The 23,616-nt window shown below is 37.0% G+C and overlaps 1 protein-coding gene and 1 long non-coding RNA gene across 3 annotated transcripts; one reads left to right on the forward strand and one right to left on the reverse strand.

Moving 5' to 3' along the window:
- Window positions 1-11,239: 11,239 nt before the first annotated feature.
- On the forward strand, window positions 11,240-12,361 carry LOC132609171 (uncharacterized). The gene is made up of 2 exons (XM_060323064.1): window positions 11,240-11,882; window positions 12,192-12,361. The coding sequence occupies exons 1-2, from the start codon at window positions 11,633-11,635 to the stop codon at window positions 12,359-12,361; spliced, it is 420 nt and encodes a 139-aa protein (XP_060179047.1). The 5' UTR covers window positions 11,240-11,632.
- A 24-nt stretch (window positions 12,362-12,385) lies between these two features.
- On the reverse strand, window positions 12,386-15,120 carry LOC132609249 (uncharacterized). Of its 2 annotated transcripts, none has more exons than XR_009570771.1 (4): window positions 14,920-15,120; window positions 14,640-14,825; window positions 14,243-14,364; window positions 12,386-12,615 (listed from the first exon to the last, which is right to left on the reverse strand). It is a non-coding gene; the product is annotated as an uncharacterized LOC132609249 (long non-coding RNA). The 2 variants fall into 2 exon arrangements; XR_009570789.1 differs by having other exon boundaries at window positions 12,391-12,615; window positions 14,640-14,757; window positions 14,920-15,117.
- Between the last annotated feature and the right edge of the window lie 8,496 nt (window positions 15,121-23,616).

Here is a 23,616-nt window from a genome sequence, read left to right on the forward strand (position 1 = left end):
TCATGTTAACTTTAGTAAAATTATTTTAATGATGACATTACTTAATTAAAGTATTATCGCAGGAAATGAACAAAAGGAAAACAAAGGAAACGTCGACTTTATCTCAGGTGACAAGTGCAAGAGAACACTTCACAAAATGCGCTTTGACAGCGAGTGAGATCTTTGAAATTCAACCAGAACAGCATTGGGTGGATAAGATATATAATTCTTGTCTGAGTCGCGTGGGAATCAAAGTAGTATTTGAATATTATTCAAAGATGAATGCTAGCATCAAGAGAATTGACTTAAAGATCGGAAGACGAAGGCTGCTAACTGGAAATTGATCAAATTAGATATGATGGAGAGAAGATCCAGACGAGACTCATGGAAGCTAGATTCACATAGGAATGTCTCATTAATACACTATCATAATTGGAAGCATATCAATCATGGCGACTCTTTGGATGGAAAGAAATAACCAAATGATGGAAAAATACAAGGAGATAGCACAATCGAAATAAAAATATACCTAAGCGATAATGAAAGATTCTCAAATCAAGGATCATTCCAATACCTTAATTGAAGGTGAATTTTTTTGGATTACCTTATAGCAAGGAAAATCAATCAAAGGAAAGATTGATTTCTCAATCTCACTAAATCAATTCAATACTATACGAAGTCAAGAAGCTTTACGACCACTATATAAGAAGATCTACTTCGAAGAAGAAGATTGCGCAACTTCACTTGAGCAATTACCTAGTCACTCTTTTCATATTTATGAAATTATTGTATACATTCAAGTTTACGAGTGATAAGAAAAGAAAAAAAGAAGAGTAAGAATTTGTACGAGCAGAGATTGTGTCAAGGAAGAACTGACTGGAACCTGTACAGTCAACTGAACTGACTAGAACCTATCCAGTCAACTGAACCGACTAGAACATGTCCATTCAACTATCTCTCAACCAAATAATTTCACGGTTTGTCCTTCATATGGGCAGATCTCGTCATTTTCTATCAGGAACGCTATGTCATTTTCAATCCCGGCGTATTTCGGATGCTTGAAGGCCTCGCTGACAAATTGAACTTATGCCTGTCGGGGCATAATCTCTTTAAGGGAGCTGGCGTATATTATGATGTGTAACTCATGCCCCTATAGGCATAAGTTCAATTTTGAAAGGAAAAAATTAAAGACCAGCCTTTTGAAGGGCAAAAAATAAAGACCAGCACAAAATTAGGCCAAAAGTGCTAATGGCCCCTACATTTCAAATAATTGCACGGTTTTCCCTTCAAATGGGTTGGTCTTTAATTTTTGCCCTTTAAAATTGAACCTATGTCTCGATTTTTGCTTGGCATTCCATAAACTCGAACACTTTGTCTTCTCATGGCGCGAGAATTCCTTCTTTCTTGACTACTAGGACCAGATTCTGGGCTGTTAAGTGCTAGGACTCTTGTAATGTTAGAATGAGTAGCAGCAGCTCTTACTGGACTTTGACGTTTAGCTTCTCCAGTAGTCAAAGCTCCCGCTGCTTTTCTTGCTTCTACTTCTTTGGGAAATAGAAGTTGAATTTTTTTTCTCTCTCTAGCTCATGCGGCTGGTGCGGTAAGTAAACTATGCCGGTGAGGGTTTATGGCGAGAGGGAAATGACGAGGGCGAGGTAGGCCCAGGAAAATACCACTAACAACTTTTGAAAGTTCGATTAGTACTAATTCGCAAAAGAGTAACGGGAAATCAGTGCAGAATGGAGAATCCCCAAAACTATCGACGCCCATAATGAAGGAGATTGGGGAAACTTCATCACTGGTCATTGAGCTACCTGTGGAGGCAATGCTGGCCACCCCAAGTACTTCAGGGGCTGCTAAGGGAAAATCACCAGATCTATCTGCTCAAGCAATCCCGTGTGACAAGGAACCAACAATTAACGATGTGGGTGCAAAACCCCAAGGTACAAATAGGGGTACGACTATTCCGACAGCCACAAGAGAGGAAGAGGATGGAGAGGTGCCTGCTAATCGACCATGGGTTAACCTGTTCACTAAAAACAGGGCTGCTTCCAATGGTATGAAACTCAGCTACATTCCACCTCTAATTGTTGATGGACAACCAGTCGTGCAATTAGAACTGCAGAAGGTTGATCTAGAACTTGCAAAATGGGAAACCGCTATGATTTCTTATTTTATTGGCGATACACCAGGGTATAACACCATGAGAAGATATGTGCAACAAAACTGGACTACAGTTGCAGAACGAAAGTGTTTTTATATGAGGAAGGCTATTATGTTTTGAAATTTAAGACAATAGAGGATCGGCAAGAAGTGCTTTATTCTGGACCCTATTCTATAAATAACAGACCCATAATTCTTAAACCTTGGTCCATAGAGTTTGATTTCAACAAAGAATACCCTACTGAAATTCCACTTTGGGTTAAATTTCCCAAATTACCAGTATCTTGTTGGAGTAACAGTGCTCTTAGTAGACTAGCTAGTGTAATTGGAATCCCACTTTATGCTGATGAATGTACCACCAAACACACCCGGATTTCCTATGCTAGGATGCTAATTGAGGTGAATATCACTAAGCCATTACCAGATGCCATTACAGTGCTAGATCCGTCTGGTAAAAAATCACGCAAAATATGCTATATGATTGGAGGCCACAGTTCTGTATGAAATGCAAAGTGGTTGGGCACGCTTGTCATATACCAAACAAACCTTATGTGCATCCAAGGAGGATAGTCCAAGAATGGAAATTAAAGGAGGGGATTACACTGCAGAATGCAGGGCAAGCCTAAAAACAAGTGAATGTGCCTGATCCTAAGCAGAAGGATGCTCCTAAACAAAAGGAGGGAGTACAACAGGGTCTAGTACAGATTGAAGAACAGAAAACTCCTATTATAAGTCAAGATACTGGGTCCAAACAGCTCATACCTGTCCAACAAATGCCGCATAAGACTAAAACAGCTCCTGATAAAGCAAAAGGACTAGAGATAAACTTGGAGGACTTTCCTATACTCGGTTCATTACTAGCAAAGACTAAATCGGGTACACTTAGTAAGAAGAATGGTGGGAGTAGTGGAGTGTTGTCTTTGCCCTTAGACAGAGGAAGGGGCACTAAAACTGCTTGATGAATTGGTTGTTCCGCAACATTAGGGGTGTGAATAAAAGGTATAAACAAAAGGAACTAAAAAAATATGTTCATACTAATAGAATAAAGCTAGTAGGGCTTATAGAAACTAAAGTTAAAGAGCACAAAACTAGGAAGGTGCACAATAACATCTTGCCTGGATGGGGAATACACAATAACTATCATGATGCAGTAACTGGAAGGATATGGTTAACTTAGGACACCACATGGTACAATATCTTATTAATCAAAGCTGATGCACAGAGCCTACACTGCTCCATACACAATAAAAATGGAGACTTGATATGCTTATTTATTGTGGTGTATGGTTTTAATACGGAAGAACAGAGAAGAGGGCTTTGGGATGCTTTACAGGAGATAACAATGGGAATAAATAGTCCTTAGCTTATTATAGGAGATTTTAATGCAATTCTACAACCCCAGGATAGGCTACTTGGGCTGCCAGTCAGTTATAATGAGATCAAAGATTTTTCTGATTGCTTGCATAATTTACAGTTGACTGAGATGAATTGGATAGGAAACTACTACTCTTGGTCTAATAAACAACATGGATCAGATAGAGTGTGTAGTAGGATTGACAGGGCCTTAGGGAATCATGAATGGATACTAAAATGGGGGCAAATAGTGGTGGAGTTTGCACATCCATTTATTTCTGACCATTCGCCAATGCTACTAGCTTTGAATCAGACGCAATGGAATATCAAAGTACCATTTAGATTTTTCAATGTATAGGCAGAGCATGACCAATTCTTGGACTTGATTAGAGAGTCATGGCAAATACAAAGCACTAACAACCCCATGAGAGACCACTGGCAAAACTTACAAAAATTGAAGCCTAAATTAAGGATTCTCAACAATGAGCAGTACAGGAGTATGAACAAGAGAATATAGAAAACCAGAGAGGATCTAGTAGATATCCAAGACCAACTGGCCACCCATTATACTGATGCACTCCAAGACCAAGAGAAACAAGCATTTATGAACCTGGAAAAATGGTCAAACATTGAGGAGAATATCCTTAAGCAAAAGTCTAGAGCTCAATAGATTAAACTTGGAGACAAAAATAATAAATATTTTGCTGCAATGGTAAAGGAGAGACAACAGAGGAAGCAAATTCTAGAGCTAGAGTCACTGACAGGAGCTAAACTCACAGATGATAATGCAATCAGGAATGAGATTGTGAACTTCTATAAGGTTTTGATGGGTTCCACAACCACTTCACTTCCTGCTGTCAGTAGAGTGGTAATGAGGAATGGGCCTAGCCTAAATCATGCTCAAAGGATTCAATTGTGTGCTGAAGTTACTGAAGCTGAATTCTTTGATGGACTATGTTCAATAGGTGATGACAAAGCTCCAGGAGTAGATGGATACAATGCATATTCTTACAAGAAGGCCTGGCCAATCATCAAGGAGGATATCATTAGAGCAGTTAAGGAATTCTTCACAAGTGGTAAAATGTTTAAATCTTTTAACTGCATTGCAATTACATTGATCCCAAAAACCTCTAACCCCATTACAATCAAAGAGTGCAGACCCATTACTTGTTGTACAATAATGTATAAATTGATATCTAAGGTCCTAGCATCTAGATTACAGTCAGTTATAGCATCGGTTATATGCCAAGCTCAATCAGGTTTCATTCCGGGGAGGAAAATTGTCACACCCCGACTGTACTAGGGTGTGATGGGCACCCGACCCCATACTCGGAGCCGAGCGAACCCGCTGATTCTTATTACGTACTTAATTTCCTTAGACTCTTGCATTAATAAGGAGTGAAAAACATAGTAAAGCTTTCAATTTTTTTTTTCATCGTACTCAAATCAATGTAATCTTTGATCATATAGACTTTATAACATAACATAAAATGACACATAGGTTAGTGGAGCCATTCACAATACCGACATCTTATACCCATGACTCTGTCTGCAAAGTCTCTAACATTTATCAGACATCATAGCACATGTACTCTGACTCGGTAGCACTCCAGGACAAGTGGAGCCTACCAACTCCGCTGGAACATCTTCTAAGCTAGCTTCAACTCATCTGGGTGTACCTGCGCGGCATGAAACGCAGCCCCCGAAGAAGAGGGGGTCAGTACGAGCAATGTACTGAGTATGTAAGGCATGAATAGTAACATCACGAGAACATACAATATGAATAATAATATAATGAGTTTATAGAGCATATAGTAGATAAAAGAGTAACCTGTACATATGAGTGCCCTCTTAGGACGGATGCCATGCATACTTATCTGGTCATATCATATCATATCATATCATATAATTTCATATCATATCACGTCATAGCGCCGAAATACGTCGGCTCGCCCATATATCCCGCGTCCGGGCATCCCGCGTCCGGGACGATATCATGTCATACAGTGCCAACTGATCAGGTGGATAGCGTCTATAGCGCTCTGGCCCCTTTTTCCCATATACATATACGTGTATCATGTACATATATCAGCGTCTATAACGCTCTGGCCCTTTTTCCCATATACATATACATATATCATGTTCATGTGTCATATACATATATCATATAAGCAACATACATGAGAGCCCGAAGAAGGTCATGTATCTATCGGAGTGACGTAAGGTCGGTAACCTCCGATTATATTATGGAATAGCCGTGGGCGTCGTGTCTCACCTTGAAGGGACAATTAATATAAGGCGAGACTATCAATGGAGAGTGTCATCATAATAAAAGCATAGAACGGGATCATAAGACATCGTTTCATATACTTGGAGCCTTTAAAATAGTGAATATCCATAATAGAGTTGAGAAATCAAGAAATAACTTAACATTTTCATATTGTCATATTCATGGTAGGAACATATCGTCAACATATCTGTCATAGACATTTACTCATATTTGACGTCAGCGTTGTCATTGTAATACATATCCATCATTTTTGTCATAAAAGCTTACAATACCATAAATCTTTGTTTTGGAAAAATACGAACATTTTGAAAAACGTTGACGGATTATCGGGAAAGTAATCATACCTTAGAATCATAGACATCTAACTTTTAAAAACAAGTAAGATATGGAGACAATTTTAAATTCGCAATATCGGGATCATGCCTTTGAAAGAAAAGGGACGAGCCTTAACATACCTGTTCCACGTCCTATTAGCTACGCTTATGTGTCCGAGCTTGTAAGTCTACATTTAAGATAATTCACACTAATGTTAGCCTTTTCATCTTACACTTGTACCATAATTCAAATTATACTATTTTATATTCTGCCGAAAATCGGGCAGCATCTCCCCTGTTTATATGCCTAGCCCAAATTTTTAATTCAGCAGCCAACAACAACAACAACAATACCAACATCGATTATAATGTTTTCAACTCCAAAATATCTCATAAAACAGCCCACACGCTGTTTTCCAATTTTCATAATTAATTAACTCAGTATAATATCATTTAATCACGCTTTCTTTGTAAATAAACCGGTATTAGCACAAATAGAAAGAGATTCATACCTTTCTCCCTTTAATATTGCTTAATCTCCACTTTTCCATGCTAAATTTAGGCCATCACCCGCCTGCCATATGATTCCGCAGCAAAAACTACACGCTATCTGGACTGGAATTGGGAAATTATACCTGGTTTGGGCAAAATTTTGGTTGGGGAGTTGGGGGGAACTCTCCAGATTTTTGGAGAGTTTTTGGGGTGTTTTTTGTGTGTGTTGATCTGAAAATGAAGGGGGTTTCCCCCTTTTTATGACGTTTAGAAGCTGCCAGAAATTTCTGGAAAAATGCTCATCGCGTGCGCGCTGCCTTCTGGCGCGATCGCGTAGGGTAATATAAACTCCTTCTGCGCGTTCGCGTCCCCTTTGTGCGCGTTCGCGCAGGGTTAAATTTTCTGACTGGATGTTCGTTCAGTAAAACGGTCATAACTCTTGATCCCGATATCGTATGAGGGCCCACGACCTATGGTTGGAAAGCTAATTCAATTATCTACAACTTTTATTTCTGGGGTTTGCCCAAATTCCAAACTTATAATGTCGGTTTTTCCCCTCCAAGTCGGATCACCCAAACATGTTTTCTTAAATCGTCCTTTTGGAGGGTCTACACTCATGTTTAGCTTATGGGTCCTTCTTAGGATCTACTCAACTTTTCATATACTATTCACGTGTCCCTTCTCACGTCTTTCACAAAACTCCGACATGTGGGCCCCACTTAGCTTGCAGCAACGAGGGCTTTTCGTCAAATAACATATAAACTAATTTACACCATATGGTCTCCAAATGTCATATATATGTTATTATTAACTTCTTATAACACAACCTTCATTCCATACTTGATTATCAAATTTTCGTTCAGCGCGTTCGCGCTGTAATGGCCCTTTGGCCCATACTAAGCCGTCTACAGTTTTCGGTAACTCAAAATTTTTCCGGGGTGTAACAAAAATAGCTGACAATATCATATTAGCACATGAATTGGTCAAAGCCTACACTAGAAAACATGTGTCTCCTAGATGTATGGTTAAAATAGATCTTCAAAAAGCTTATGATTCAGTTGAGTGGGCATATCTTGAGCAAGTCTTAGAAACTCTGGGATTTCCTTTACAATTCATTGCTTGGTTGATAGAGTGTGTGCAATCAATAAACTATACTATTTTAATCAACGGTGAACCTTCTCCTCCATTTGATGCTAAAAGAGGATTGAGGCAAGAGGATCCATGTATGCCTTTCTATTTACAATTGCCATGGAGTATCTTAGTAGGCTACTATGTGGTCTGAAAGGCCAAGCAGGTTTCAAACACCACCCTAAGTGCAGCAAACTGAATATCACTCATATGTGCTTTGCAAATGACCTTCTCCTTCTTTCAAGAGGAGACTTGTCATCTGTACAAGCTTTGCATCACTGTTTTGCTCAATTTTCAACAACTTCGGGACTTATTGCTAATCTGGGGAAAAGCTGTGTGTACTTTGGGGGTGTAAATCAACCAGTGAAAGAAAGTATCTTGACGCAACTGGGATACACTATGGGAGATTTGCCTTTCAAGTATTTGGGAATCCCATTATCTACTAAGAAGTTAACCTTCATCCGGTGGATGCCACTCATAGAAAAGATGGTTGCCAAAATAACATCGTGGACTGCCAAGAAGCTCTCCTATGCTGGGAGAGTACAACTTGTCCAATCAGTACTATTTGGTGTTCAAGCATATTGGGCCCAGCTATTTGTCCTCCCGTCCAAAGTGCTTAAAGCCATAGATCCATATTGCAGATCATTTATCTGGTCAGGAACAAATTACATAACCAAGAAAGCTCTAATTGCATGGGAAAGATTTTGTAGGCCTAAATCTGCAGGTGGAATGAACTTGATTAATCTTCAGATATGGAACAAAGCAGCCATTGCTAAATCTTGCTGGGACTTGGCTCACAAACAAGATAAAATGTGGATAAGGTGGATTCATACTTTCTATATAAAAGAGCAATTGTTTAGTTTAGCATCTGTTCCCCAACAAGCTTCCTGGATGGTGAGAAAGATATTAGAAGCTAGAGGGGTATTGAGTCAGGTTCAAATTCTGCCTATTGTCAAACAAGGGATCATGAGACATATTTATTTGCAGCTAATGGGGATCAAGTCAGAGTTCCATGGAAGAATATGATGTTTAACAATGCAGCTAGGCCTAAAGCTCAATTCACTTTATGATTGCAGATACAGGGTAAGTTGTTGACTGCTGATAGACTAATAAAATGGGGAATGCAAGTTGAGCCAAAATGTTCGTTGTGTCAAGTGCAAGATGAGTCGAGAGATCACCTGTTTCTCCATTGTTCATTTACAAGGCAGGCATGGATGAAAATCCTGTCATGGCTACGACAGAATCATTTTGAAGATGCTAGTTGGAATCATCATTTGAATTGGACCTTGCAGAATTCAAAGGGCAAGATGCAGGCCAGACAGTTCTTCAATTTAGTGTATACAGAGGTGGTTTATGCCATATGGAGTGAAAGAAATCAGCGGGTATTTGAGAAAAAAACAAGATCTTGGCAGAGTGTAGCCAGAGAAGTTGCTTGCATCAGTTGTGTGAGAGCTCCACCAGGCATTCAATCATATGTGCGACAGCTTAAATTTTAATTGATTTAGCTTGTAGTTGATGTTTTGTTACAAACTTTAGATAGTCAGCTGTGATTGCTGTACTATGGGTATGCAATTATCTCATTTGGTGATTAATACAAGTCGGTTAGTTACCAAAAAAAAAATTGAACTTATGCCTATCGGGGCATAATCTCTTTAAGGGAGCTGGCATAACTTGTGGATTTTATGATGTGTTACTCATGCCCCTCCCTATAGGCATAAGCTCAATTTTAAAGGACAAAAATTAAAGACCAACCATTTGAAGGACAAAAAATAAAGACCAACACAAAATAGGGTCAAAAGTGCAAATGACCCGTACATTTCAAATAATTGCACGGTTTTCCCTTCAAATGGTTGGTCTTTAATTTTTGCCTTTCAAAATTGAACTTATGTCTATCGGGGCATAATCTCTTTAAGAGAGCTGACATATATTATGATGTGTAACTCATGCCCCTATAAGCATAAGTTCAATTTTGAAAGGAAAAAATTGAGGGAAAAGGGTAAAAAATATCCCTCTAATTTGGAAAAAGGCTAAAAATATCCTCCGAACTTATTTTACGTCAAAAATATCCCTCCCTTCATTAAAGTTTTCAAATATACCCCTGTCTTAACGGAAATCCCCAACATAACCCGACTTCATTTTCAAACCCGTTCTATTTAAACCCGACCCAACTAAATAAAAAACCCATATGCGTTACCCGCTCCTGTGCCTAATGGATCCAGACGTACTACTCGTTGGTCGCATATGAGTTTTTTCATGTAGTTGGATCGGGTTTAAATGGAGCGGGTTTAAAAATGAAACCGGGTTATGTTGGGAATTTCCATTACGACAGGGATATATTTGAAAATTTTAATGATGTGAGGGGTATTTTTGACCCAAAATAAATTCGGAGGATATTTTTAGCCCTTTTTTCAAATTAGAGGGATATTTTTTACCCTTTTCCCAAAAATTAAAGACCAGTCATTTGAAGGGCAAAAAATAAAGACCAGCACAAAATAGGGTCAAAAGTGCAAATGACCCGTACATTTCACATAATTGCACGGTTTTCCCTTCAAATGGGTTGGTCTTTAATTTTTGTCCTTCAAAATTGAACTTATGTCTATCGGGGCATAATCTCTTTAAGCGAGCTGGCATAACTTGTGAATTTTATGATGTGTAACTCATGGCCCTCCCTATAGGCATAAGTTCAATTTTAAAGGTAAAAAATTAAAGACCAGCCATTTGAAGGGCCAGAAATAAAGACCAGCACAAAATAGGAGGCTTTGACCAAAATAAGCTATTTTTTAAACCAATTCACCAAAGTAATACGTTTTTAATTTTTTTTACGGAACTAGCATAAACGTATTCCTGAGTAACGTATTAGGCATTATTTTATTCAAAAATTCTAACGAAAAAAATAGCTCGGGTTAACGGTGTTAAAAGCTAATTCGTGACTGTTAGTAACGTATTATTCCTAATACGTTACTGTCAATAACGACTTTAGAGAATCAAAATACGAACAATCCTTCTATGTAATCTGACATTGACTGATGTTAAAGACGTAACTAGGAGCTACGATTTTAGGATAAAACGTAACTGACAGTTACGTTTCTACTCAAACTAGGCATGCGCAAATCTTGCCGAGAATCGTGCAAATTGGGAATCTTTCTGATTGATTTGATTATAAAACGTGACTAATAGTTACGTTTTAATTGTAAAACGTGACACACAATAACGACACACTGCTAAAGTCCCTCTTCCTCATACTTTTTGAACAAATCACAGATCATTATAAAATATAGTGTATGAAACGAATGTTCAAACACATTCGAACAATTTTCATCAAAGCTTCTACTTGTGTGGCCTATTGTCGGAACAGCATTAAAAAATTCAACAGGTATAAGTTAATTAAGTCAAATATGTCGTAATATGTTAAAATAATACTATAGTTTTAATTTATTTTTCTGTTATATTAATAATAATAAGTGTCTTATTTTCGTGTGTAGGAGTAACGATGGTCAATTTTGAACATAATGTGATGGTTGCTTTGTATTGGGTGGCGAAATAATTACTCAAATGAACGGATTCAGGTACACTGAAGGTGCCAAAATGATTGTCAGCATGTTTATTTCAACGAACTATGCTGAATTGGTTGAACTATTGCATGAGAAGATGGGGACAAATAGTGAAAATATTCAAATTGATATTTCTGGAAAATATCCATGCTCATTTCAAGGTAACAATACAAGGTTCATTGAGTTTAAAATTGAGAATGACCAGTCCTTGCTACAATTTTTCTCCATACCGCAAAAATTTGTGAATAAGATCGATATAAATATTTTGGAGATTTATGTAAAGACCAAACCAGCAAATCAAAATAATATATTTCAAATGAGTGGTCAGCATGGTTATCACATGAATTTGTTGGCTCAAAATTATGGATTTGCTATGGCCAGTCAGCCTCATTTTGCAGAACCGATTATTCAACCATCATTCCAGCAGTTACCGATGCACGACAATCCAAATTTCTATAATCAATCTCACACCAATGTGTCATCATATAGTGCGACACATGGTTTCCGTCAATCATTTGGTGCAGGTCCTAGCACGCATGGTCATTGATCATTTGATGAAGGCTCAAGTAGTCAAAGACGTACTAGTAGTAGCCACGGAGAATATGAGGCCAGGTAAGCAACAAATTAGATTTTTTTCGATAGCTTGGGTTTATATATTTTCAACAAATAAATTAGTCAAATTTTATGTACTCCCCAGAAGATATTTGTACCGCCAATTGTTGCACTTTTACATGTTTTTAATTGTTGCTTCAATTATTTAGTGCTAGAATAGGTTTATTAGAAACCTCAAAATTGTTGCATTTTTTAACTTTTAAATGTGTTCGTACTCATATAAATTTTCTACTAAGAGAAAAAAACTTGCTCATATATCCTACAATCTTACTACAATTTATTAATATGGTTTCTTCCTTTTCTCCACAGAGAAGCTGAGGCTAGCATTGATATGTATAATGATGCAAATGCTGAAATTAGCTCTGAAAATTCAGAGGATGACGGCCCTTCAAGAGAGGATGAAGAGAGTGAAAGAGAAAGTGAACCTGATGAATATATCGATGATAGTGGAGATTTACTTCAAAATAATATTGGTGTAAATCCTCATAATCAATTTGGTCATGGTGTGTCCGAAATTCCATGTTTCAGGTTTTAATACTTCATAATATTTATGTGCACTAAGCAACAAAAGTATACAATATTGTGAAATCGTACATTCTTCATTTTCAATGAGGAAACCTGTTTACATTATGGAAAAAAGAAGCACCGTGCCTTTTGAAATTTGACCACTCCATAAAGCTTTGTTGTCATAACTCATAAGCCTTTTTTCCCAAGTTGTCAAAGATATTAGAACCTGCTATTAGAAACCATAGGGATGAGTACTTGTCTACCAAAATAAAAGAAAGAATTTGGAAAGCGTAAGAAATTATGTGGACACAATGTGAAGTAGGATGCAAGTAAAATGTATGTGTCCTGTTAAGGTAAAGAGAAATACTACGATGCTATTATAAAATAAATAGCTCTTGGAACTATAAGTTGGTAGAAGGAACTCATGGGTGCAAGTTGGCATAACTTTGAGTCTTCTCTGTTACCGATGCATTAAGCAGCAATCAATGAAACAACAAGCTATATTGAGTGAGGAATGGCAGTTTGTTACTTGAAAGCCCTTCTAAGGCTAGCTAGAACTTTAGTAAAAAACTAAGTAAGAAAACAACTTCACATCATTTGTGAGATTTTGCTTTGCAAGTATATTCAGATGATGACAAAGGACTATAAAGGAAAAAATCAAACTTTTATTCTATTGTATTCTGCTTAACATAGTAGGCAAAAATCATGAGATGATAATTTTGAATCCAAACATAGTTTTCACCCGGATTGATCACGTCACAAACCTTATTCGCAAGGGGATCTTGTGCTGATACATAAGCCACCCACAAAGACTTATCAGACCAGAAATTGTGAGTTGGTGTCACAAGTAGCATGTAATGAAACAAAGGGCATAAGAAATGCTTGCAAAAGTCATGATAATACTTGTTTATCAATGATAAGATAGTTGGTACATACTTAAATTTCTTTCATAAGAATTTTGCTACTTGCTCTTGTTTATTGAATTCTAAATCTGATGCCTTCAAACACCCTAATCTCCAAATCTAGTCTTTCAGCTGCAAAATTAGTGTATGTAAAGCATATTTGTCCCATTCAAAACACCATTTTTTTCCTCCTTATCCCTAAGCCTTCAGTTGATACTAATTTGTTACAATGATCATCCTACTTTCATTATAATAATTAGAGTAATCCGATCAACACCAGAACTGTCATCAATAATTCATCAAAGACCTTGATCAATTGTGTTTCTTTAGTTCCACGCAAGAGTGGTATTTCATTACACCACAGATGTGGTATCTTGAAAGTGTGATTTTTCATAAGATTGGAAGGAGAAACATCCAGCATAAACATTAGATATTTAACATCGCAACAAAGGATAGTTTTTTCTTACATGGCAAACAAATTGGTACTAACAAAAAGAGCAGCGAAAGCAACTCAACTTACATTGCAATCAACCTAGGTCAAGTCAAATTTCAAAATCCTCATCAGACAGAGGATGGTATTAAACTGTACACCTTTTCACCATTCCAAATGATATTAAAGGTAGTTGTTGGTTTTAAATATTTCGAAATGTATAGTGGAAGGGCTCTTATAAACATAATAATTAAGCTGCTCATTTTCTAAACAAGTTAAAGAGTGAAGCAATGAAGGTTTGTCTAAGTTTGGATCAAACTATTCTGTGTATTACTAAAGAATTACGAAGTTCTTGATGCCATGTTCAAATGCTAGCAACTGTATTTTTTTTAAAAAGGAAGAGGAAGATAGACTGCTCAATTTATAGATGAAAGTTGGTCAGTACATAACTTGGTATTTGTTATTATTTTTGGTATATATAGATCTCACACAAGATAGCCAAGTAGGAGGTATCAGTTTACCGCTTTACAAATTTCTTCACCCTCATTTGATGACGATCTTAAAGATGCTGAAACTTGTCTTTAGCAGTTCCATAGGCTCTCATTACATTCACTTCCTTCAAGTTAAGCACCTTTCTACTGTCCTACAACCCAAAAGAATAAGGTCTAATTTTCTATATCAGTGGGGAAATCTCTGCCAATTTTTTTTGCTAGAATAGTTTTCAATCTATCTCCATGATGGAAACCAATTGTAATTCCTAAACAGACACAAGAAAGGAAAGATGTATTACATACACTATCCCTCATCTAGCTTTCATTAATCACACTGTTAGCTGTTGGAGAAAATCAAAGGCACAGAGGAGCAATAAACAAAATATAAGAGAGATGAACAAATATTTTGCAGACATCGAAGACATACCTGAAGTTCGATTCACACGCCCAAATCAATTTGGAGCAAACCACATGCATCTACTTTTTGGAGAATAACAAGTTCAAATCTTTCTTCAGATTGAGTTGCAACCCGTGAACATCAATTCCTAGAGTATCAGCGACAATCAAAGAATTGGAAACCACAATACAGCCCTTGCATTTATACAGAGAGAAGCTAGAAAACCAATGAACAAAGAACCATAAACTGGGTGTGCTCGGATTCATATATATTCATACCATAATTAAAAAGAGCGGAAAAAGGGACTTACCAGAAAACCACTAATAAAATGAGATGTAATTCCAAGTAGACAGATCTTGAACACTGGGGGAAGATTTTCAATGGAGTGTCTTTGATTTTTGGAATAAAGAAAGAAAGAGATGTGGAAGGAGGAAGAGTCAAATGGAACGAAGTAGAACCTTCTGTGTGTGTTGAAAAAATAAAGGAATGGAAGATGCAATGACAGATACACTAAAGTTTAGCCATAAAAGAGCACATATTTATGATAATACCCTTCGTCGTCCAACAAACCCTCACTTATTAATAGTAGAAATAGAAAAACACTGAACGACGTCGTTATTTTAAATGAAAAGACAACTAATAGTCGTGGTCTTAGGATACGTAATAAGACTAAATCGTTATTGTCAGTAACGACTTTTATTTTAACGCCGTCCACTTATTAGCTGTTTTTCCCGTCAGAATTTTTGAATAAAATAATGTCTAATACGTTACTCAGGAATACGTTTATGCTAGTTTTGTAAAAAAAAATAAAAAACGTATTATTTTGGTGAATTGGTTTAAATTTCACAAAATAGGGACAAAAGTGCAAATGACCCTGTACATTTTTACTGACAATAAAAAGGAATAGTCCACAAAAACCCACTAAATTAACGCAACATTTATTTGTTTTACCTTTCCCTCTAAAAGTTTTCCCTAAAATCACCTATTCCCTCCAATTCCATTGCTAATGTTTGAAAGTATTTCCGAAGGCTTTCATCACCAGTGTAAAGGCTCTCTCACATCTCATTGCTCTTCTACATTTTAATTGGAATTGAAAGCTAACAAAGTATTTCTCCTTGGTGGTGTAACTTGGCCTCATTTTAGTAACTAGCACAAATGAATTTTATAACAAGACAGAAACAGCGTAATTAAAATAATATTTTCTCTCCTTCAGTTTGATTTTTTACCTATTGCTCTAAGTTAATTAAGTTTAGAGTTAAAGGCGGGCCACAAATGAGCTTTTTAGATAATGAAGAGAATGAGATTACTATATGAGTTCTGCTCCTCTTATCTCATGCTTAAATTCATTCTTTGTTTTGCATTAGTGAAAGGTTTATACGAGAAATTAGGCTTAATAGATATCTATGACATGCCAGAAAAAAAAAAGTTGAACAAAGCTCGCATAAAATTGGTTACAGTTAGATTTCATGTCAGGCCAGAAGTAACTTACCTTCTATCTCAACTAAACAGAAAACACTAGCTTTATGTGAAAGAACCTTTAAAGGTAGCTCTGGTTTAAGTGAAATGCATTTTGCATTGGATGATCACTAAATGTATGCATAGATGACATCGCCATAGATATGAGTTTAACCATAAATTTTAAACTTGTTGCATGATAATTCTTGCTCCTTGAATTATGCTGTTATGCCCACAGAATAAACTGGTTGTGCATATTGCAGGTTAATCCTGAAGTCGTGGGCACTTGTGAAGAAACTGGCCTGAGATTTGTGGGAAGGGATGAAAGTGCAAAATGAATAGTGGTTTGATTTTGGATTATAGACTTTAAATTGCTATTGACTTGGTGAAGAAAAGAAAAACGAGTATTCTTTACAATCCTTTCGCTTTAAATGGGCTTCTTTCTTGCTTTTGTGTTGGTGCGAGGGCTAGGACTGATTGAACAGAAAAGATTTTTCATGTAATTATCTGCTGCCTTTAATGGGAGTTCTCAGTGCATGCACAACTACGACACCGATGCACTTATTCTTTTTCTACAAGTGTTTTTCGACATACATATCTATCACCTTGATGTCTGTAAATCATTTTTTATCCCACCAGTCTGATGAATGTCCTGTAAGTAGTGACATAAGCGGGCGTAAGTAATTTTTGCAGTGTTTATTATCATATTTTGGCCCAAATGATCCCTTATGTTTAGGAGTTGGTCCACGTCCATCATACACACACACACACACACACAGAGAACATCCTTCATGTTTATTAATTTTTGGCATCTTGGTGAAAACGTATTTATTTAGGCCTAAATGGCTATTTATCTACCTTTCTGTTATTTTATTTATATATATATATTTATAGCAGTCAAACATTTATCTCTAAAGTAGTATTCTAAGAGTTCAATCGCAGCTTTCTTGAGAAGTGCATGGAGTGCTTGATTAAAGTTAGCAGGATCAAATAGATCTCATTTGAGTCTTTTTCTATTTCATTGCATGGAGTGCTTGAATAAAGTTAACAGGATCAAATAAATCTCATTTGAGTCTTTGGCATATCATGACTGAAATAGATTACCAGTTACTACACAACTATGGTACCTTTGCAATGTTTTAGCTTCAAAATGGTTAGTCCGATTCGGATAACTAGCAGTTCTGTGCTAGGAGTGCAGAGTTTGTGATTCTTGATAATGGAATGTTGTAACTAAGTAATAAGGACTGTATCTTATGACTACCTTGTGATGATGTTAATACTCATTTTATTTTATTGTTTCAAGTCAGATACTATGATGTCCAGTCAGAGGCGGATCTAGGATTTGAAAGTAGCGGGTGCCACAATTTTCTTCAATATACGTCTTGTTAGGAACGTATATTTGGGTCGGGTCCATCTCTTTTTAGTTTATTCGGGTCAACTTAATAGGCTTTTTTTTTTATTTGCAAATATAAAAATTACATCTCAAAAATCAAGAAACGAACATAATTAACAATTTAACATCTTAAACAAGGAATCACACTCATTAACACCCATTAAACAATAGAAGTAAAATTAACATTTTCACCAAGGGACTTGCATCTCTCATGTATATTAAAAATTGAATTTGCACAAGTAAAATAACATCTTCAATAAGGGAATTACACCAATCAAAATAAGAAAAATAATAGAAAAACTCTTCAATAGGTAAATACTCCCCATAAGTAAATATAGAATTAGATAAACTACAAAGTTCTCAAAAATAAATCATAAATTTCATGTTTTTTCTAAGCAGTGCTTATAAAATTTCCATCATAATTTAAGTAGTAAAGTGATTTAAATTGAATTTAACAATTATAGAATAGCATAAATTTTTATAATACACTCCCTCCGTCCATTTTTATTTGTCCATTATACTATAAATATATGTCCACTTTTAGTTGTAAGTTATATAGTTTGGAAAACCAAGACATAATTTATCATTTTATACCTATTTTACCCTTATTATTAAGTACTCAAATTCATTACTCATTTTATTTATTGCTTATTAAGAGTAGTAAACATGGACGGAGGGAGTAATAAACAAAAGAAATTATAAAAAAAATAAAATGAATTTTGATCTCAATCCAAAACTCCATTGAGACCCAAGTTTTTCGATTTAAATACTCATAGATTTGAGATTAAGAGACATACATAATTTAAGGGATTTTGAAGTTTTTATTTGTGTGTTCTCGCTAGAGATCACAGATAAAATAATAGCAAAGATGAAAATCAATATAAATAATAAAAAGATAAATAGAAAATTGAGAGGGCCAAAAAGGGAATTACTGATATAAAGGAAGTAAAAGGCGCAAAGGAAAACGAGAGCCATAAAATGTTTAAGATAGATTCAAACTCGTGCCTATCAGCCGTGACACTTTTATCTAATTTACGACTGGGGATGGCAGGATCAAATATTTAACCTAATTTAAGTAAATTACAACATAAATATATAAAAAAATTATTAATTGAGGGGTGCCATGCCACCCCATCATAAAGGGTGGATCCGCCCCTATGTTCAGAGATTTAGCAAGTCGAAGACGTTCGTTGTGATCAAGAGTTGAAGGAATACTTGTTATACTTAAAATGACATTGTACTCGAATGATTTATTTTCTCTTGTATTGTGACAAGTTGAAACTATGAATTAGAATTTTTTTTGTTTGTTGTGGATTTAATAAATACTTTGTGGTTTTTAGAATGGATGTTAGTATGGTTTATTACAATCTTTTGGATATTTTTATTTAATTTTTTGCCCCCGAAATTATTATATTGAGATAAATGTTTGAATCAACGAAAGAACGTATTACTTCTGTTCTAACATTGATTTCCTCGCTTCATCTCTAAATCTCTTCCTGAATACAGGTTCCCTTTGCTATACCCCTTCAAGGACGACAACTTTTAGTTGTCCACCTTAACAGTAAATAGTACTTAAACTAGCTATTTGAATCCTCCTGCTCTTTCCCTAGTACATGGCTTTTTGATTGCCGCTATGTCATATTGTAACTTCTGCTGACATTAGGGGTGATGGCATCCTACTTCAAGAAGAGAAACCATTTTGTGTATAAAGCTAGAATTTAGTGAACCAAGAACAGGATCTCAAGATACTTCCCCTGTACCAGATAAAGCTCGACTTGCCCAATAAAATCTTTTTTTGTCTATAATTCTTTTCAAAGGACTGATACTGCGATGAATACATAATGTACTGCAAAGACCTAACTGTTGAAACTGATGGGAATAAAATAGACCAGCAAAAATAATATTCACGGTATTAGTAATAAACGCGGAACACTAAGTTATGGTTAAATCAGCAAGAATAAAATGCAGCAATAATGACACCAAGATTTTACGTGGAAACCCTTCTGAATAAGGGAAAAACCACGGCCAAGAGGAGCAGCTGATATCACTATAGTAAGGAATTTTACACTGTGTAGTCACGAGTATAAATACTCCAAAGACCACTACACACTCAAAAAGAAAAACACTCTTTTGATTTTTCCCACCTCACTACAATATCACTCACACTCTATTTTTCTTCACAGACTATTTTCTTACAGTCTATGGAATACCTCACTTTGCTCTCACTCAGATGTATTGTCTGAGATTTTGGTGTGTAGCAAATGATTTTTGGTGTGTCCACAAATGAACCATAAGCTGCCTATTTATAGGAATGAATTTCCTATGATGAGGTAAGCGCTTACGTCACGACTATGATGAGGTAAGCGCTTACGTCACGACTATGATGAGGTAAACGCTTACGTCACGACTATGATGAGGTAAGCGCTTACATCACGAAAATATGAACAAAAGAATTGGCTTGTTGGCCAATTCCACAATTGCTACCAATGTGATTTTGTCAAAGGAAGAAAAATCTTCCTTTCTTAAAATATGGGATAGGGGACTGGACCCCACAAATCTCCCCCTCCAGTCCCATTCACTTGAAGGAGGGTACACTGGCTTCTAATTTGAGTGCATGCCGACAAGTTCTTTGGACGATTCGAACTTGTCTCTCGGTACCGCCTTGGTCAGCATATCTGCAGGATTTTCATTCGTGTGAATCTTCTTGACTTGGAACAATTCGCTTTCCAATTGCTCACGAATCCAATGATACCTGACATCGATGTGTTTTGTTCTCACATGGTACATGGAGTTCTTGCTCAAGTCTATTGCACTCTGACTGTCACAATAGACAACATACTCCATTTGCTGCAATCCAAGTTCTTGAAGGAATCTCTTGAGCCATATCATCTCTTTGCCAGCTTCAGTAGCCGCAATATACTCCGCTTCCGTTGTAGATAGTGCGACACACTTCTGCAACTTTGATTGCCATGATATAGCTCCCCCTGAAAAAGTAAACAAATATCCAGTAGTGGATTTTCTGTTATCAAGGTCACCTGCCATATCAGAATCTGTATAGCCCTTCAAAATTGGATTTGATCCTCCAAAACACAAGCATTCATCTGATCTTCCTCTTAGATACCTGAGTATCCACTTCACAGCTTCCCAATGCTCTTTCCCTGGATTTTCGAGAAATCTGCTAACAACACCGACTGCATGAGCAATATCTGGTCGAGTGCATACCATTGCATACATTAAACTTCCGACGGCAGAGGAATAAGGAATCTTGGCCATTCTCTGTTTTTCCTCTGTTGTTGTAGGACACATCTTTTTGCTCAATTTCAGATGACCAGGAAGAGGTGTGCTAACCCACTTAGCACTCTTCATATTGAAGCGCTCTAGTACACGTTCTATGTACTTTTTCTGCGACAAATAAAGCTTCTTTTCATCTCTCGAACGAGTAATTCTCATGCCCAAAATCTGCTTAGCATGACCCAAGTCTTTCATTGCAAAAGACTTACTCAACTGTTTCTTCAACTCGTCAATCCTGGAAGCATTTTTGCCTACAATCAACATATCATCCACATATAGCAGAAGGATGATAAAGTCACCATCAGAAAATCTTTGTACAAACACACAGTTATCTGAAGAAGTCTTCTTGTAGCCTTGCTCCCCCATAACAGACTCAAACTTCTTGTACCACTGTCTGGGAGCTTGCTTCAATCCATAGAGACTCTTCTTGAGTTTGCATACAAGATTTTCTTTACCTTTTGCCTTGAAGCCTTAAGGTTGTTCCATATAAATCTCCTCTTCTAAGTCACCGTGAAGAAAAGCAGTCTTCACATCCATCTGCTCAATCTCCAAATCAAGACTAGCAGTCAAACCAAGAACTGTCCGAATGGAGGACATTTTCACGACAGGAGAAAATATTTCGTCAAAGTCAATACCTTTCCTTTGACCAAATCCCTTAACAACCAATCTAGCTTTGTATCTGGGCTTCAAGCTGTGTTCTTCGGCTTTAACTTTGAACACCCACTTGTTCTTCAAAGCTCTCATGCCCTTAGGCAAGTTCACCAACTCATAAGTATGGTTCTCACGCAGAGATTTCATCTCATCTTGCATGGCTTCAATCCATTGATCCTTGTGCTCATCTTCCATGGCCTCCTCATAACATTCAGGTTCTCCCCCATCAGTGAGTAATACATACTCATTAGGTGAATAACGGGAAGAAGGAACATGCTGTCTAGTAGACCTTCTAAGTGGAATATCTGACTCATCCACGACTTCATGAGTAGGAGCATCTACTTCATCAATAGCAGCATCGTTATCATCATCAACATGCTGATCTGGAACATGATTCTGGGCATCACCATCGTCATCGAGCCCACCAACTTCATCAACATTTGTATGAGGAACTTGATCAAGATTAACTAAACCTTCAGAACTTGAAGATTTTATCTTCTCCGCTTTGTTAATATCTTCAATGGTTTGATCCTCCATGAAGATAACATCACGGCTTCTCACAACCTTCTTCTCAATTGGATCATATAGCCTGTAACCAAACTCATCAAGGCCATAACCAATGAAGATGCATTGCCTTGTCTTGGCAGTTAATTTCGACCTTTCATCTTTAGGCACATGTACAAAAGCTTTACAACCAAACACTTTCAAGTGGTCATAGGAAACATCCTTTCCATACCAAACTCTGTTTGGAACATCACTTTGCAAAGCAACCGCAGGGGATAGATTAATAACATGTGCAGCGGTCAATAAAGCCTCACCCCAAAAGGAATTCAGCAACTTTGCTTCAGAAAGCAAACATCTGACTCTTTCCATCAAGGTCCTGTTCATCCTCTCTGCTAAACCATTAAGCTGAGGAGTCTTAGGAGGAGTCTTCTGGTGTCTGATACCCTGTTGCTTGCAGTATTCGTCAAACGGTCCACAATATTCACCACCGTTATCAGTACGAATACACTTCAGCTTCTTTCCAGTTTCTCTTTCAACTGAGGCCTGAAACTGCTTAAAGACACCCAACACTTGGTCTTTAGTCTTTAAGACGTAGACCCAAAGTTTCCTTGAGCAATCATCAATAAAGGTAGCAAAATAAAGTGCACCACCCAAAGTCCTTGTCTTCATTGGACCACATAAATCTGAATGCACCAACTCAAGCAACTCTGTCTTTCTTGAAGGAGGATGAGACTTGAAAGAAACTCTATTTTGTTTTCCAGCCAAGCAGTGCTCACACTTTTCTAATTTAGCACTTTCGAAATTTGACAATAATTTCTTTTTGGCCAGAACATTTAGTCCTTTCTCGCTAATGTGGCTAAGCCTCTTATGCCATAACGTTGAAGAGCTATTGCTCTCAACTGCATTCACCATATCAACACAGGTAGAGGCCGTAGTCCAGTATAGACCACGACGCTTTTCGCCACGAGCCACAATCATGGAACCTTTAGTAAGCTTCCACTTTCCAGCACCATTGGTACTGACATATCCCTCATCATCCAAAACACCAACAGAGATCAAGTGCAAACGAACATCAGGTGCATGCTTTACATTGTTTAAAACTAGTTTAGTTCCAATACTAGTTTTCAAACAAATCGTTCCAACACCAGCCACCCTCGATACAGTCTCATTACCCATACTCAAAGTTCCAAAGTCACCCGGAGTATAGGATGAGAAAAATTCCTTCCTTGATGTCACATGAGATGCGGCACCACTGTCCACAACCCAGCTTGACTCATCACAAGCAATATTTATCAGATCCGCATCAAGGACAGTAACAAGATCTTCTGTAGTGACAGCGGCAACACGATTGCCATCTTCTTTCTTTTCCTCCTTTTCTCTATTCTCTTTTTTCAAAATCCGGCAGAACTTCTTTGTGTGCCCTTTTTTCCCGCAATGATAGCAGTCAATATCTTTAAGTCTGCTTCTGGATTTGCTTCTATGATGTTCTCTATTTTGAGAACCACGATTCTTGCCTCTCCCCCTAGTGTCAGTCACCAAGACATTTGATGAGGAGGAACCTTGAGATTTTCTTCTCATCTCTTCATTTAAAAGACTGCTCTTGGCAAGATCCATAGAGATCACACCATCCGGAGCAGAACTTGATAATGAAGTTCTAATAATTTCCCAAGAATCTGGTAGGGAACCAAGTAGAAATAAGCCTTGAATTTCTTC

Source organism: Lycium barbarum, chromosome 1 (genome assembly GCF_019175385.1).
Source record: "Lycium barbarum isolate Lr01 chromosome 1, ASM1917538v2, whole genome shotgun sequence".
In the NCBI taxonomy this organism is placed as follows: Eukaryota; Viridiplantae; Streptophyta; class Magnoliopsida; order Solanales; family Solanaceae; genus Lycium; species Lycium barbarum.